The sequence below is a fragment of the Cicer arietinum genome, chromosome 4 (assembly GCF_000331145.2).
Source record: "Cicer arietinum cultivar CDC Frontier isolate Library 1 chromosome 4, Cicar.CDCFrontier_v2.0, whole genome shotgun sequence".
Taxonomy (NCBI): domain Eukaryota; kingdom Viridiplantae; phylum Streptophyta; class Magnoliopsida; order Fabales; family Fabaceae; genus Cicer; species Cicer arietinum.
In genome coordinates, this window is record NC_021163.2 from 20,845,091 (window position 1) to 20,860,675 (window position 15,585).

Below are 15,585 nucleotides of genomic sequence, written 5' to 3' on the forward strand. Positions count from 1 at the left end.
ATTCTTATACGATTTTGTATAACATCGTTAATAATTTAGAATTTTGTTAATTCATTTTTGTTTTGGTAAAAAAAATTGTGATAATGATATTAGGATAGATATAAATCTAAATCTATCGTCCTTTGGTTTATATATTTAGAAGGTAGTGTTTAAATATACATTTTTTTTTTAATTATTGTGGTCGTTTTCATCCTCTACTTTGTTTTGGGGTGTTTACTAAGAAAACTTAATTAAGCTGTGTAAAATATTATATGGACAAATAAGTAATTTCCAATAACAAGCACATGTTTTCGTTGGCTTTGGTGAAGTTATTGAAAAAAAGTAAAAAATAGCTAAAACGGTGAGTGGTAAAGAAAAGAAAATACTTAAAATAAAGTCGCGATATAATTGGAGATAGATAGAACGAGTCGTCCGTTTGCGTTTCTTTCTCTCGTTCTCTCTCTCTTTCACTTCCAATCCAATATATTTCCACAACAATACTTTCGATCTCATTTCTTCCTCTTCAATTCCACATTCTATTCATTCTTCAACACACAATCAAAGGTACTTTTCTCTCTCGCACCTCATTTCTTCATCTTCCTTTTTATCATTCCTATTCTCCTTTCACCATTGCGGTTAGATCTAATATACTACTAGCTTCGTTCTACATTAATAATCGATTGTTTTTCTTTTTTTTTACTTGTTTCATTTGTACTTTCTTTTGATTTATTCTGCCAATGTAAAACAATTTCGCTTGTGAATTTGGACACGTTCTTCGTTATATTCTCATATGGATCTCGTTATAGCTTGACCTTGATTTGCTTGTTTGATCTCTGCTTCTGCGAATATTAGAGAAACAATAAACTCGCCATATGGTTTTTCGATTGTTATACTATTTTTACAGATTCATATGCAAAATGTAATATCGCATTTTCATTTATTTCGCGAGTTTATTTTAAGTATTTTCATCACTTGTCTCATCTTATAAAATTAATGATTTTTTTTATACATTATATATATATGGTAATAATTTAATATAATATAATTTTATAATAACAACAATCTTTCAAAAAATAATAATAATAAAATTGATTTAAAAACATTTTAATTAGTCTCAAAAGTATAATCATTCTATGCAACACTTTCAATTACTACATTTTCTATAAGAAAAATGTTAACATGTGGTTTTAAGATATTTTATAATGTGCTTTTAAAATAATTGTATTAGAAATTGTGCATTTAATTTTTTCAAGATATAATTATTGTTTATGAAATCTCTTATAAATTATTATTGATGTTGAGGTACATGTCTATGTAAATGTTGTATCTGATGTCTATGTGATTCATTAAGCATTTAGTCATGTACAAGTGTTTTTCCCTTATTGATGCATATTATTTGTAAAATGATCTTTTTTAGTATAAGTTTAGGTTGTGGTATAGAATAGAATCGAGTGGAATTAATGAAATATACTAGTTGAATTTTTGAAAAGAATGTTTTTCAATTCTATTTCTTTTCACCTCATTTTATATTCTATACTGAGAGCCGGTCAAAGGGTCAAACTAGTAAAGTTAATGCTTTAAATCTTTCAAAAAATTTATTGTTGACAAAAAAGAAGCTCCCAAAATAATTGATTTTTATGAATATTTAAGTACAACATTTTAAAAAGTAATATAGATAAAATTATATTAAAATTATAATACTACTATTTTAAAAACGTCTATTTTTTTCCATAAAAGTATGCGCTTTAAAATTAATTTTATGTCTCAAATAAGTGTTGGAACGAACAAGCCAATACTATACTACCAATTTAAACATATAGTCTCTGTATGGAATATCTATAAAATAATAACAGCGTTGCTATACAGCGAAATTGGTGTGCACGAAATTTGACGACACTAATAAAACTAACCAAACATATGGTAAAACATAAATTACGTAAAGGATAAAATAATAATCACAAATTTAAAGCAATGCATTCGTTGGTTTCTTATGAACGAGTATCAAAACATTTAACATTTCTGAAATAATAATAATGTCACATGACATTATTATTAATCCTACATGACAGACATGACAGACATGACTTGTATCATTATTAGTCATGGTATCGCTAAATAAGCTGAGACTAATGACAAGAACGACCTGAAAGAAGACATTTTGAAAATCTAATAAAAGGAAATTTACGATGAATAGGCTATCTTCAATTGATGTTGTGAATATTACTAGATTAAACATTTCTTGTGAATATCTAAAGTCAAATCCAGAATCTCCATTTTACTTATGTGAATTTATTGGTGGTGTTTGCCGCTTGCTCACAAAAAATTATATTTAGTTTTATGGTAGTGAAAGAATATTAATTGTCAAAAATATTTTGTTTATTTCGATAGAATTGGTTCAATATATAATTTTTTATGCAAGTGAAGGAGTACTTAACACTTGACGTTGAAAACTTTCTTTTGGGCGGGGGTAGGGGGATGAGGTATCTGATAGCAGAATAAGTTTTCAAGTGTGAATTTTTCCCTTATCTCAGTAGTAATGCAAGCCATTATGGTAACTTTATTCATTTAATGTGTATGCATGCGATAGATATTAAATTACTACATTTACATTCATTTCATGAATATGTAGACCATAGAAATTACAACCATTTTTCATTTCATGGATATGCATGCGGTAGATATTACTAGCTTTTAAATTAAATCTCCAGTTAATTTCTTTTATTCAAGTCATCAATTAACTTCTATACATATACGTTTGGTTTTTTGTTTTGTTTTTTTGGACAACAGATATGGATACCTTCCTCTTCACCTCAGAATCTGTAAACGAAGGTCACCCTGACAAGATCTGTGACCAGGTCTCAGATGCCATCCTTGATGCATGCTTGGAGCAAGATCCAGAGAGCAAGGTTGCCTGCGAGACCTGTACAAAAACCAACATGGTTATGGTCTTTGGTGAAATCACAACCAAGGCAAAAGTGAACTATGAGAAAATAGTTCGTGACACTTGCAGGGGTATTGGCTTTGTTTCTGATGATGTTGGTCTTGATGCTGACAAATGCAATGTTCTTGTCAACATTGAACAGCAGAGCCCCGATATTGCTCAAGGAGTTCATGGTCACTTGTCCAAAAAACCTGAGGATATTGGAGCTGGTGATCAAGGTCACATGTTTGGCTATGCCACTGATGAAACACCTGAGCTAATGCCACTCACACATGTGCTTGCTACTAAAATTGGTGCCAAGCTCACTGAAGTTAGAAAGAACAATACATGTCCATGGGTTAGGCCTGATGGTAAAACCCAAGTGACTGTTGAATACAAGAATGATAATGGAGCCATGGTCCCTATTCGTGTGCACACAATCCTCATCTCAACTCAACACGACGAAACTGTCACCAATGACCAGATTGCTAAAGATTTGAAAGAGCATGTAATAAAGCCTGTTGTCCCAGCTGAATACCTCGACGACAACACCATCTTTCACCTTAACCCTTCAGGTAGGTTTGTGATTGGTGGACCTCATGGAGATGCAGGACTCACCGGCAGGAAGATCATTATTGATACCTATGGTGGTTGGGGTGCTCATGGTGGAGGTGCTTTCTCAGGAAAGGATCCCACCAAGGTGGATAGGAGTGGTGCATACATTGTTAGGCAAGCAGCAAAAAGTGTGGTTGCTTCTGGTCTTGCCCGTCGTTGTATCGTGCAGGTTTCTTATGCAATTGGAGTTCCAGAGCCACTTTCTGTGTTTGTTGACACCTACAAAACTGGAAAGATTCCTGATAAGGATATTTTGGTTTTGATTAAGGAGAGTTTTGACTTCAGGCCTGGAATGATTGCTATCAATCTTGACCTCACAAGAGGTGGCAATTTCAGGTACCAGAAGACTGCTGCTTATGGGCATTTTGGACGAGATGATCCCGATTTTACATGGGAGACTGTGAAGATACTCAAGCCCAAGGCTTGATTGAGTTATGGTATTTTCAGAGGTTGTTATCATGGTGTTCACCTCTCTGATTTTGGGTTTAAAATAAATAATTAGAGGGGTTTCATAGAATACATATCTTATAAAAGTTATGATAATTTTCTTCAGCTTGGATGAGAAGTGAGAGCATATATGTGCTCTCCTAGGTGTGGACTATGGAGGCGTTCGCACAATAGGAGCATCCAGCATTAGTTACCTCTTTGATTTTGATTTTACTTATATAAATTTCTGTACTGTTACTGGTTTTTTGTTTTCATCATTCTGTTATTATTTTCTGGCAACCAACTTGTGTGGTTGGTGTAAACTTAGAATATCATTTATATTATTATTTTATTCAATTTTACTATATTAATATTGTTTACCATATAGCAAATACCGTAGAAATTGTTTCATGCTTCTGCTGGCTGTAGTTTCTGATGGAAAACTGCAAAAAATAGTTATTAAATAGGCAATCACAAATTTTGGATGATTGACATTTATAAAAATGTTACATATAGAGAAATGCTTCAAATATAACTTTTGACTCAGATGAAACAAGATTACTCTTCAGCAAGCTCGTGTGGTATTTTTCCTTCTTTCCCAAAGATGTCCAAACTCCCTTCCCTTAACAATGAAAGGAGAGATAACAAATAGATTAGAGGTTGAAGTTTATATCCACTTACAACATAACACTAGTATTAAAACACCAACATTTGGCATTAAAAAAGAATTTGTACCAATATTTGAAATTGTTTTTCATACTCCATATCATTTATAACATAATTAATTAATTATTTTTCTCGTTTCTTACAACTATCAAATCAAATTATGATTTATAAAAAGTTAAAACAAACTATATCAAATGGTGGTTCGATTTCTTATGATATTGTTATATTATGTCATTAGTATTTAAACACACCGATGCAAAAAAATGTGATAGCTCTAGTACCTTAGAGTTTTGTTTTGTTGAATATATGATATTCATGAACAAAGTTATATTAATTTTCATATTTAATTATCTTTAAGTGAAATTAAAATTTGTTTACAGAAAAAAAAAATTAAATTTGAGTTTAAAAAAAAACATACTAGGAAAATCATGCAGTGTTAGGATTTTTTATTATAATATCTCATTTTTTTTAAATTTTGTACCATATTATCCTTGAAAAAAAATACCAACTTTTCAAACTCGTTAGACATCGCATTAGCTTGTGACTATTTATTTTTAAAATCCAGTAAGAGGTTAAAATGGACATCGCATGAGCCTGCGACTAATTGTTAAACCTTGTAGCGAAGTAATTTTTTTTATTTTATTTTAACAATTGACTTATTATTTATTTAGTAAATTAAAAATAATTAAAATATTTAAAAAAATTATAATATTATTAATAAAATAAAATACATTAAATTAAAAAAATATACATCAATTGGTTGACTAAATGTGTTAAAATAAATAACGGGTTCTAAATTTGACCGATAAGATAGTAACACACTTGTATTTTTTTAATAACTTTCTCCTATTTTTAATCCGCGCTAATAAAAACACAAAAATTTAAATAAATAAAAACATTTGAGTCACAAGTGTATTTTCTCCCAACTTCCTCCTATTTTTATTGTGCTCTAATTCTATTTTGTTAACAATTTCCTCATATTTTCTGTCTAAATCTAATAGATAAAAATAATAATAAAGATAATTATACTTAAAAATAATAAATTATATTAATAAAATGAAAGAAAATACACTAAATAGAACAAAAAACTAAACATCAAATTAAAAAAAAAAATACATCAAAATTAAATGAACAATATCCATCCAGATGACCTCCGGTACAACTTCTAACAGTGGGTTGTTAAAATAATATAATACGTTATTTATGTTCGCACATCTATTCAACATATTTAACTTTAATATTTTGTTTGATTTTATTATTAAAATTTAGTATTTTTTATAAATATTTGTATTATTATTTTTTTAATTACATTAACAATATTTTATTATTATTTAGATTTTTTTGTGTTTATTAGATCAGACTAAAAATAGGAGGAAGTTGTAAAGAAAATACAATTGTGTTGCTATTTTATGACAAAATATTAGGGATATTATTTATTTTGGCACACCTAGTCGACCGTTTGATTTTTTTTCTCTTTCAATTTAACGAATTTTATTTTATTAATAGTAATTTAATTTTTTAAATATTTTAATTATTTTTAATTTACTAAATAATCAATAACTCAATTGTTAAAATGAAAGAAAAAAGATTTTACCTCACTGCATAGTCGTACAAGATATCCAACCTCTAGATTTAAGAAAAAAACATTATTCACGTTATCGCAGACCAGAATACGACATTCTAATTTGATATTTCTTTTTTAATGTAGGACAATATATATGAGACAATATGGTACAAAATTTAAAAAATGGGATATGCTAAATAACACCTGTAGTCCCTTAACTTTTAATGTTTTAGTCTTTTATTTTTTTTTTTCCTGATTTTGTCATTTATTTTAATTTTAAGTGACAATTTAATCTTTTATATTTTAAAATATCAACAATGTTATTTTCTTTTTTACAAAAATTCATCAAAAATTTCAAACAAAACGCATAAAATTAATTATGATCCTCAATATAATGCAAATTTCATCAAATTCATAACTAAATATTTAAATGAACTCATATTTTCATCTCTAACAACATCAAATAAAGAATGAAAATATGAATTTATTTGAATATTTGAGTTACGAATTTGATGAAATTTGTATTATATTGAAGAATATAATTAGTTTTATGGATTTTGTTTGAAAATTTTAATAAAATTTTAAATTTTTATAACATTTTAAAAGATAAAATGATCACTTAAAATTAAAATAAATGATTAAATTCAATAAAATAAAAAATAAAAAACTAACCGAAAATTAAAGAACTACTGCCGATATTTACCCAATAAAAAATCCTTAGTGTTATTCTAGATTTGTGTTTGGTTTATTTTTGGTACCATATGGAATGACATTAATTACTACAATGAACCATTGATCTTAGGGATGACAATTAGACCAATACCCAGTGGGTACCTGCAAAAAAAACCCACAATGAGTAGGGTAAAAATCCGCATAATGGGTATGGGCATGGGGACGGGTAATTACCCGCAAAATTAAGCGGGTATAGGTGCGAGTACGGGTACTATAGTACCCACCCCGCCCTGCATCTGCACTTATATAAATATATTATTTATTTATTTAATTATTTATTATATTAGTGTTTAGTTTAATTAATTTTTTTTTTTTATGTTTTAACATCTATTAATATCATTGAACTATTACAATATTTATAATTGAAACATAAACGTTTGGAATTTTTTTAAGAATCTGATTATGATAAATAGGTAAATAATTGTGATTTTATAACTAATAGATAATATTGTCATATTCACAAAATATTATTATGGATATTTAAATATGTATTGTAACGAATGTTCATTTGAAATGTTTTGAGTTAGAAAATATTTTGGTTTATAATATTTTATGATTGAATTTAAGATATTTGAATAATTTTTAAATTTAATCACAATAATATTATTTATTTATTGATTTTTTTTAATTAAATTATAAATTACGGATATGAATATGGACACTTAAAATTGATACTCAATAGCAAAGCAAACAAAAAAAAAACATTGGCGACGAAGCAAACAATGAACTAGTTACACTACAATGGCGACGAAGCATGCACACGCACTATTATTAGGAATTAGAAACAATGAATGGTTAAAAACATTGTTATCATCATGCAAAACCGTTCAACAAGCCTTTCAAATCCATGCCCACATAGTAGTAAGTGGTCACCACCAAAATATCTTCCTCTTCACCAAACTCTTCTCTTTTTATGCATCTTCTTCACAAACATTGCGTCATTCTCACATTCTCTTCTCTCAAATCACAAACCCTGATGTGTTCCTATGGAATGCTATCATCAAAGCTTACTCTCTCACAATTCAATCTCCACCTCAACACCCTTTTTCTCTCTTTAAGTCTATGTTATCTTCTTCTTCATCACCTGATACATTTACATTCCCTTTCCTTCTTAAATCGTGTGCTAATTCGTCCATAAGTGGTCCGAAACTTGGTCTTCAAGTTCATTGCCATGTTGCCAAAAATGGGGTTGAGTCCGATGTTTTTGTTAACAACGCTCTTTTGAAGTATTATTGTGTTTTTGGGGATGCCCATGATGCGTACAAGCTGTTTGAAGAAAGTCCGGTTAGAGATTGTGTTTCCTTTAATACGATGATTAATGGGTTTGTGCGTGCGGGTTTTGTAAGTTGTTGTTTCCGTGTTTTTGGGGAGATGAGAGGGTTTTGTATTCAGCCTGATGAGTACACTTTTGTTGCGTTGTTGTCGGCTTGTTCGTTGTTGGAGGATTTAAGGATTGGGAGGCAAGTTCATGGGTTGGTTTATAGGGAATTGGGTTGTTTTGGTGACAATGTTTTGCTGGTGAATGCACTTGTTAATATGTATGCAAAATGTGGATGCTTGGTGATGGCTGAAAGGGTTGCGAGTGGAGTGAGAATTGGGAAGAGTGTTGTTGCTGCTTGGACTTCTTTGGTGAGCGCGTATGCTTTACGTGGAGAAGTTGAGGTTGCTAGAAGATTGTTTGATCAAATGGGTGAAAGAGATGTGGTTTCTTGGACTGCTATGATTAGTGGTTACTCTCATGCTGGTTGTTTCCAAGAAGCATTGGAACTGTTTGTGCAATTGGAAGGTTTGGGGATGAAACCGGACGAGGTTGCTGTGGTTAATGCTCTTTCCGCGTGTGCGCGGCTAGGCGCCCTTGAGTTGGGAAGAAGGATTCACCAGCAATATGCTGGTGAGAATTGGACCTGTGGTCCAAATGGAGGATTCACATGTGCTGTTGTTGATATGTATGCTAAATGTGGAAGCGTTGATGCTGCTTTGGATGTGTTCTGTAAAACAAGTGATGATGTGAAAACAACTTTTCTGTATAATTCCCTTATCTCTGGTCTTGCTCATCATGGTCTTGGTGAATATGCTATAACTTTATTTGAAGAAATGAAGTTATTAGGATTAAAACCAGATAAAGTCACATTTGTAGCAATTTTAAGTGCTTGTGGACATTGTGGTTTGGTTGATGTTGGCAAGAAGCTGTTTGAATCAATGTCAACTGTCTATCGTGTTAAACCTGAAATGGAGCATTATGGTTGTATGGTAGACCTTCTCGGAAGGGCTGGTCGTCTAGACGAAGCGCATCGTTTAATTCTAAAGATGCCGTTTACGGCCAATGCTGTCATTTGGAGAGCACTTTTAAGTGCTTGTAAAGTACATGGAGATATTGCATTGGCTAGAGTTGCAAGCCATGAGCTTCTTGAGATGGAACATGATCACGGCGCGCGTTATGTGATGCTGTCAAACATGCTAGCTGATATGGATCAACACGATGAAGCTCATATCTTGAGAAAAGCAATAGACAATGTTGGTATACAGAAGCCAGCTGGTTGGAGCTATGTGGAAATGAATGGAACTCTTCATAAGTTTGTGGCAGGTAATATGTCTCACCCAGAAGCCAAAACCACTGAGCTAATGCTTAGGGACATAAATATAGGACTGAAATATATTGGCAATGTTAGTGCATAAAAAATGGTGTTTCATATATGGATTAATTGGAGAAATTTTTTGGTTGGGAACTTCTTGATATGAAGAAATTGGTCTATTGTTTGCTTGTTGAATAAAATTAAATTTTGATCAACGCATGACAAAGGATGAGCTCTGATCTTGCTCTTTGTCCCTTAATCCAATATCAAAGACATTGCTGATTTTTCTGAAAAACTCAGGATCTTTGAATGTCCAATGTTTATTGGAGTTAGTGACGGATTAAGATTTCGAGTGCTCGTTGATTTTGCAGTTGCAAGTGGCAACATACCAGTACAGTAACATTTAATTACTTCCATTATTTTTTTCTTCGAAGTACAGGGACACATTGTTAACATGAATTTTATTAAAATTCTTCCATTACAAAGTAAAATCAATCGTAGAAGACCCAATCTACATAAAGAATGATAATATTTTTGAATATGAATATTAAACATAGAGTACGAATATTATTTTATAATGTTGTTACTATTTTATTATAGATTTTTTAATGATCAATTGTTGATGATCTCATGAGTTACTAGATGGACCATGTTTTAGAGTTATCATCACTAATTATTTGAGAGACTTCAATACTATTGTGGTCACTGCTGAATTGGTTGTTGAATAAAGTTATAGAGAATGAGTCTTCTTGCTTTGGTTTGACATTCATTTCTTTTTGCAGTAACTAGTTTTGGAAAGAAACCAACTGCAATGTCATTTAATTTGAGTAATTAAAAGTGTCAGTAATTCTGATACATCAGTCAGCATGTTCATAGGAATCTGCCATGATTAATTTGCTTGAATCTATAAACAAAGACTACTAGTACTATATTGCCCCATTAATCTAATGATCAAGGATATCAATAGCATTCTTTTGTCATAAAAAAAAAACAAGCATTCTTAATAACTGGACAGAAAATAAACTCCACACATAATAATGTATATATGATTTAAAATTCTTAATTTTTCTCATCCTAGGAGTTCAGAAAATGAGTGAGTGATTGATGTATGTTATAAAAATAATAAGAAAATCAATATATTTCATTTAAAATTAAATTTGTTAAATCAACACGAATTAATTAATGTATTAATGTAAAGACGACAATTGAATTCAAATCAATATGTCTGAATTTTGAATTTCATTTTATACAAATAAATTGTGTATTAAATTATATAAAAATATATTCAAAATCTTAATTATAAATTAGAATAAATTTCAATTTAATCTCTAAAAAAGTTATGTTTCTCCGGTATAGGTCCTAAAATATATAAAAGGAATATCCCTTCAAATCACAAAAGCCATTCGGTCAGTCCATATATACTGCGAAAATTTTAGAGACTAAATTGATATTTTTATATATTTTAAAGTCTAATGAAACCAATTTTCATATATTCTAAAAAATAAGTAGTAGAAAAATTAATATAGTATTTTATTATTATTATTAGATAATATTATTATATATTAGTAATAAGAGTATTTTAAATTTTTCAATTCTATTGTATATATATTTATTGTAACTCTATCACTCTAAATTTTTATTCATTTTGTTTATGAAATCCTAGTGGGTTCTTTCTCTTCTTCTTCTTCTTCTTCTTCTCTTCCTCTTCCTTCATTCTATGTTTATGTTTATTTATCATTGTTAACATGGTATTAAATAGTTTTGATTGATTTTAGGATCTATTGTAAAGTGGTCTACAGAGTTCGGGGTAAATATTGCTACAGGCTGAATTAATAGGATTTAGTAGTACAATCTAATAAAATATAGGTTGTCTTCTGGTGGTTGGTTACAAGGTTATTATTAGAAAAATCTGAATTCATATGGTTTAGTAGTACAAGCCAACAAAATATAGGTTGTCTTCATTCATTGGTGGTTGGTTACAAGATAACTATTAGAAAAATGTTTCTTCTATACTCATCGTAGTGTCCACATCTTAGTTGGTACAGATTTATTCCCTCTGTTTCCAATCTGATTCTACCTCTCTGCTCTCAGCGTGATTCTGCTATTCTATTTTCGCTGTGGTTCTGCTCTTCTGTTTTCCGCATGATTTTGTTTGGTTCTTAGTTGACTCTACACGATTTTGTTTGGTTATTTTGTCTCAGTGATTGTGTTCGTTGTAGTTTCCTATCATTTTTTGTTATGGCTGACACTAAAGATGATTCTCTCCAAGCTGTTAGTGTCCACCTCAATGGACAAAATTACTTTTATTAGAGTTATGTGATGAAAAAATTGATTGAAAAAGATATGTGGAGTTATGTTGATCGAACTTCTATTAAGCCAACAGATAAAAGGGATAAAGCTAAATATGCAAAAGATTTGAAAACATGGAATTTAGTAATTCAAAAATCATTACTTGGATTAGTAATTCTATTGAGTTGTATATAGGTACATAACTAGTAAATTATGATATTGCTAAAGAGATTTTGGATCATTTGAAATGTTTGTATGTTCAGTCTAACTTTGTAAAACGTTATTAGTTGGAAAGTGATATTTGGGCCCTTAAGTAGAATAATATGACTGATGAGGACATATAATGCATAACTAGGAAGGAAGCCTAGAGGATATTCAAGGTCTTGGAACTCCAATGACAAGAGCAATGTCAAACAAGGCGAATGAGGTTCTAAATAACTTGATAACCACTTTATTTGAAGCAAGTACAACTCATGAAGAATTGAAGCCTAAGATAGTCAATTGCTTAATCCAAATTGAAGAAGTTAAGGAATGAAGGTTGCATCTATGTGTTATCAAATTTTAATATTAGTTTTAATTAAAGTAATAGACTGAATTAGTAAGAAAATTTGGGTCTAACTGTAAAAAATTTAGTTGGGCCAAATTTAGAGAACTTGTTAGGAGTTGCCACTATAAAAGGCAAACCCTTAATATTTTTTAGGACAAATTTTGAATATTATTTTTGTGAGACTTTGCTCTCTAAGTTCTTGAAAGAATTCACTCTGAACTTATCAAGGTTGTTAATCCTTGTGGCGTTTTTTTGGCTTATCAATCCCTAGATTGTGGCGTCATTTTGTTCTTGGTTCGTTTGTTGAATAATAATTTTGAGTTTCCTTTACATCAAACCCTAATACTCAAATTCTATCAATTTTCATGTTCAGTAACCTGCAATCATATATCGAGTTCTACATACTTTTTTCAATGATTCAACAGTCTAACTTGCGTTTTAGAACGTCTTTTTTCACCTCGTTTTGGAATCGTTCGATTAGGAGCTTCGTAGCTCTGTTTATCATGTTCTCCAACAATACGCGATTTTGACCCAAATATGTAAGTTTCCAACCTAGAATGATTCTTAAAGTGAATCATGACAAATAGGATCATATCAATGACCATTTAGAAATTCTATTCAGTAATGGCTAATTTGTGCGATCAATTGACTCTTATGGAATCAACTGAGTTGAAAGTTGTCAAAGCGTACATTGATTAAAGTGAGGAGCAACGTCTGGTTTGCTTTATGATGGCTCTTCGTGATGATTTTGAGGGCCTTCGTAGAGGTATTTTTCATCGTTCCCCTCTTTCTAATGTTGAATCTGTAATTAGTGAATTGTTGGCAGAAGAAACTCAGGATCTTTGAATGTCCAATGTTTATTGGAGTTAGTGTCGAATTAAGATTTCGAGTGCTCGTTGATTTTGCAGTTGCAAGTGGCAACATTCCAGTAACATTTAATTACTTCCATTATTTTTTTTCTTGGAAGTACAGAGACACAATGTTAACATGAATTTTATTAAAATTCTTCCATTATTTTTAGATTTTATTTTTTTTAAGCCGTAACAAATGGATACAAACCTTAAATAGTAATTTTTTTTAAAGTTATTATTTTTAAAGATATTATCTTACAAAGTGGCTCTAAGTTAATAATTAATGGATTAAAGTGATAAGATAATGGATTAGTTAGACTTTTAAGCAATTAGTTGGCTAAGTAATTGACTAGGAATAATCAGAAATTGATAAAATTGTTAATTTAACAATTAATCGATTAGAGAGCATAGTTAATTGATTAGGAATTTTTCAGAATTAAAATAATAGTTAAAATTAATTATAATTGATTAGATTATATAATTAATCAATTAGTTCATCACCAAAAGCTTAGATCATTAATATGTATACGTAAATAGTTAATTAATTAATAAAGATTAATAATACTGTATGATAATTAGTAAATTGTAGGTAACTAGTTAGTTAGGGGCAATTTAGAGAAGATATTAAGTAAGAATTATGACATGTGTTAATAAACATCAATTGTAGTTTAATGGATAATGTATGCGATAATTGCTTGTGACGATGATGTATAGTAAGTTCCAAATACATAAGAACTGAGTTTTATTGAATGGTATAATGATGATTGCCGTCAAATGAGTAGTTGTTGTACATGTCGTTGGGATAATCTTGTTGAATACCGATACCCCTAATTAGACTTTTTTGTTCGCATGGTAGGGAGTGACTTATCTAGATGTTAAACATAGAAGAGAAAGAGAGAAAAGCATGAACCTTTGGTTAAGGTTTCATAAACAAATGAACTAAATTTAAGTTAATAGAGTTACAATGAAAACAAATTGGAAATCATGATGCAAATTACTTGTTTTAAGCAAGACAAATTGGAAAACAACAAAGAAAAAATAAAAGTTCATACTAAACACACTTTCTGATGCACAAGATCAGCTGTTAGCTGCAAGTGCAGAACATACTTAAATTACAGAATTTAAAGAAGAATACGATAAGGGAAAACGGAATATGATTAAAACATATTAACAAATACTTACAATGGAATCAAGTTCTTGAAAACTGAAAACGAAAAATACAAAATAAAATATAGGAGACACTCAAGAAACTCTCAAGATTTCTAACAGAAGCTATGTTGCTGTCTTCCACTCTGCCTTGAACTGAAGACAAGCCTTGCTTATATAGGGAAAGGGTCATGCTTGTACAGCTTTGGTGTAGTGGAGGAAATGATGAGATTCCTTCTGCTTTCGGTGCCACGTTTGGATTTTATTGTGAATGGCAGACAAGTGCCCGAATCTTTTGCTTTTTAGAAATAATCGTCTTTTCTGATAATAAAAGTTTTTTTTTATTTTTTTTTATTTTTTTTTTATTTTTTTTAAGTCTGGAATCTAATATGGGCTAGGTCTGAAACTTATTTTTAGCGAAGTCTAATTTTGGGCTTGACCCAATACATTTCATGATAGACCTTTTTTTTTATATGGGCCAAGAGTATTGGGCCGTCATATTCATTTTATTGGTAACAAGATGCCGAAACAGTCGTCTTCATTTTCATTTTCTATTTTGATAGAGTCTTCAGAAGCGCTGTCTGAGGAATGTTTGGATGATTGGGCCTTACTTTTAAGAAGTTGGGCCATGATTTCAAAGTACTCCTCCTCGGATTTTGCTGCTGCTAGTTGAGTTTGTGCAAATGACTTTTGGGCCAAGAATTTAGTTGCCATTGGGTCTGGTTTCTTCATTCCTTGCCTCTGGATCCATGTCGACACAACTTGTTTTTTGATGCTTGGTGGAATAGAGAATTTTGTCCACCATATGACTTTGAATCTTCTTACGAGGATTGTTTGTGTTTCCTTTTGATTGATGTCAAAATACCAGGCTAATACCCATGGTAGAAAGAATTTTGTAGAGAATAGCATTAGGGGGTGAAAAATGCGTTCCCTTTCTGTTGGTTTGTAATGGGTTTTGTATAATTGGAAGCTTTTTTGGACTTCTGTTTTTAAGATATCTGGAATGAAGCCGAAAAATTTCCACCAATGAGCAAACCACTGTGGAATTTTTGAAGGTTCCATGGTTAGGTTAAAGAAAAATAGCCAAGTATGGCTAAATTTTTGGTTTTGAATGAGAAAAACGTTGTACCAGGCTTGTTGATAGTCCCAGTAATTAAAGGTCCTACAATGGTTTACTGTAGTTTTGAAATCAATCGGGAATTGTTTTGGTGTGTAAAGATTTGATCCCCATTCTGAAGGTGGGATGATTTTGTGGATTTTGGCAGTTGAATAGGCAA

The 15,585-nt window shown here is 30.6% G+C and overlaps 2 protein-coding genes across 2 annotated transcripts; both read left to right on the forward strand.

The window, feature by feature from the left end:
• Positions 1 to 388: 388 nt before the first annotated feature.
• On the forward strand, positions 389 to 4,305 carry LOC101491130 (S-adenosylmethionine synthase 3). Its single transcript, XM_004515850.4, has 2 exons — positions 389 to 543; positions 2,767 to 4,305. The coding sequence occupies exon 2, from the start codon at positions 2,769 to 2,771 to the stop codon at positions 3,939 to 3,941; it is 1,173 nt and encodes a 390-aa protein (XP_004515907.1). The 5' UTR covers positions 389 to 543; positions 2,767 to 2,768; the 3' UTR covers positions 3,942 to 4,305.
• A 3,282-nt stretch (positions 4,306 to 7,587) lies between these two features.
• Positions 7,588 to 9,738, forward strand: LOC101491442 (pentatricopeptide repeat-containing protein At2g22410, mitochondrial-like). The gene has a single exon (XM_004515851.4). The coding sequence runs from the start codon at positions 7,644 to 7,646 to the stop codon at positions 9,576 to 9,578; it is 1,935 nt and encodes a 644-aa protein (XP_004515908.1). The 5' UTR covers positions 7,588 to 7,643; the 3' UTR covers positions 9,579 to 9,738.
• Positions 9,739 to 15,585: the final 5,847 nt, after the last annotated feature.

Excerpts from the sequence above, each read along its gene's own strand:
- LOC101491130 (XM_004515850.4), top strand. The coding sequence starts at position 2,769 with ATGGATACCTTCCTCTTCACCTCAGAATCTGTAAACGAAGGTCACCCT.
- LOC101491442 (XM_004515851.4), top strand. The coding sequence starts at position 7,644 with ATGGCGACGAAGCATGCACACGCACTATTATTAGGAATTAGAAACAAT.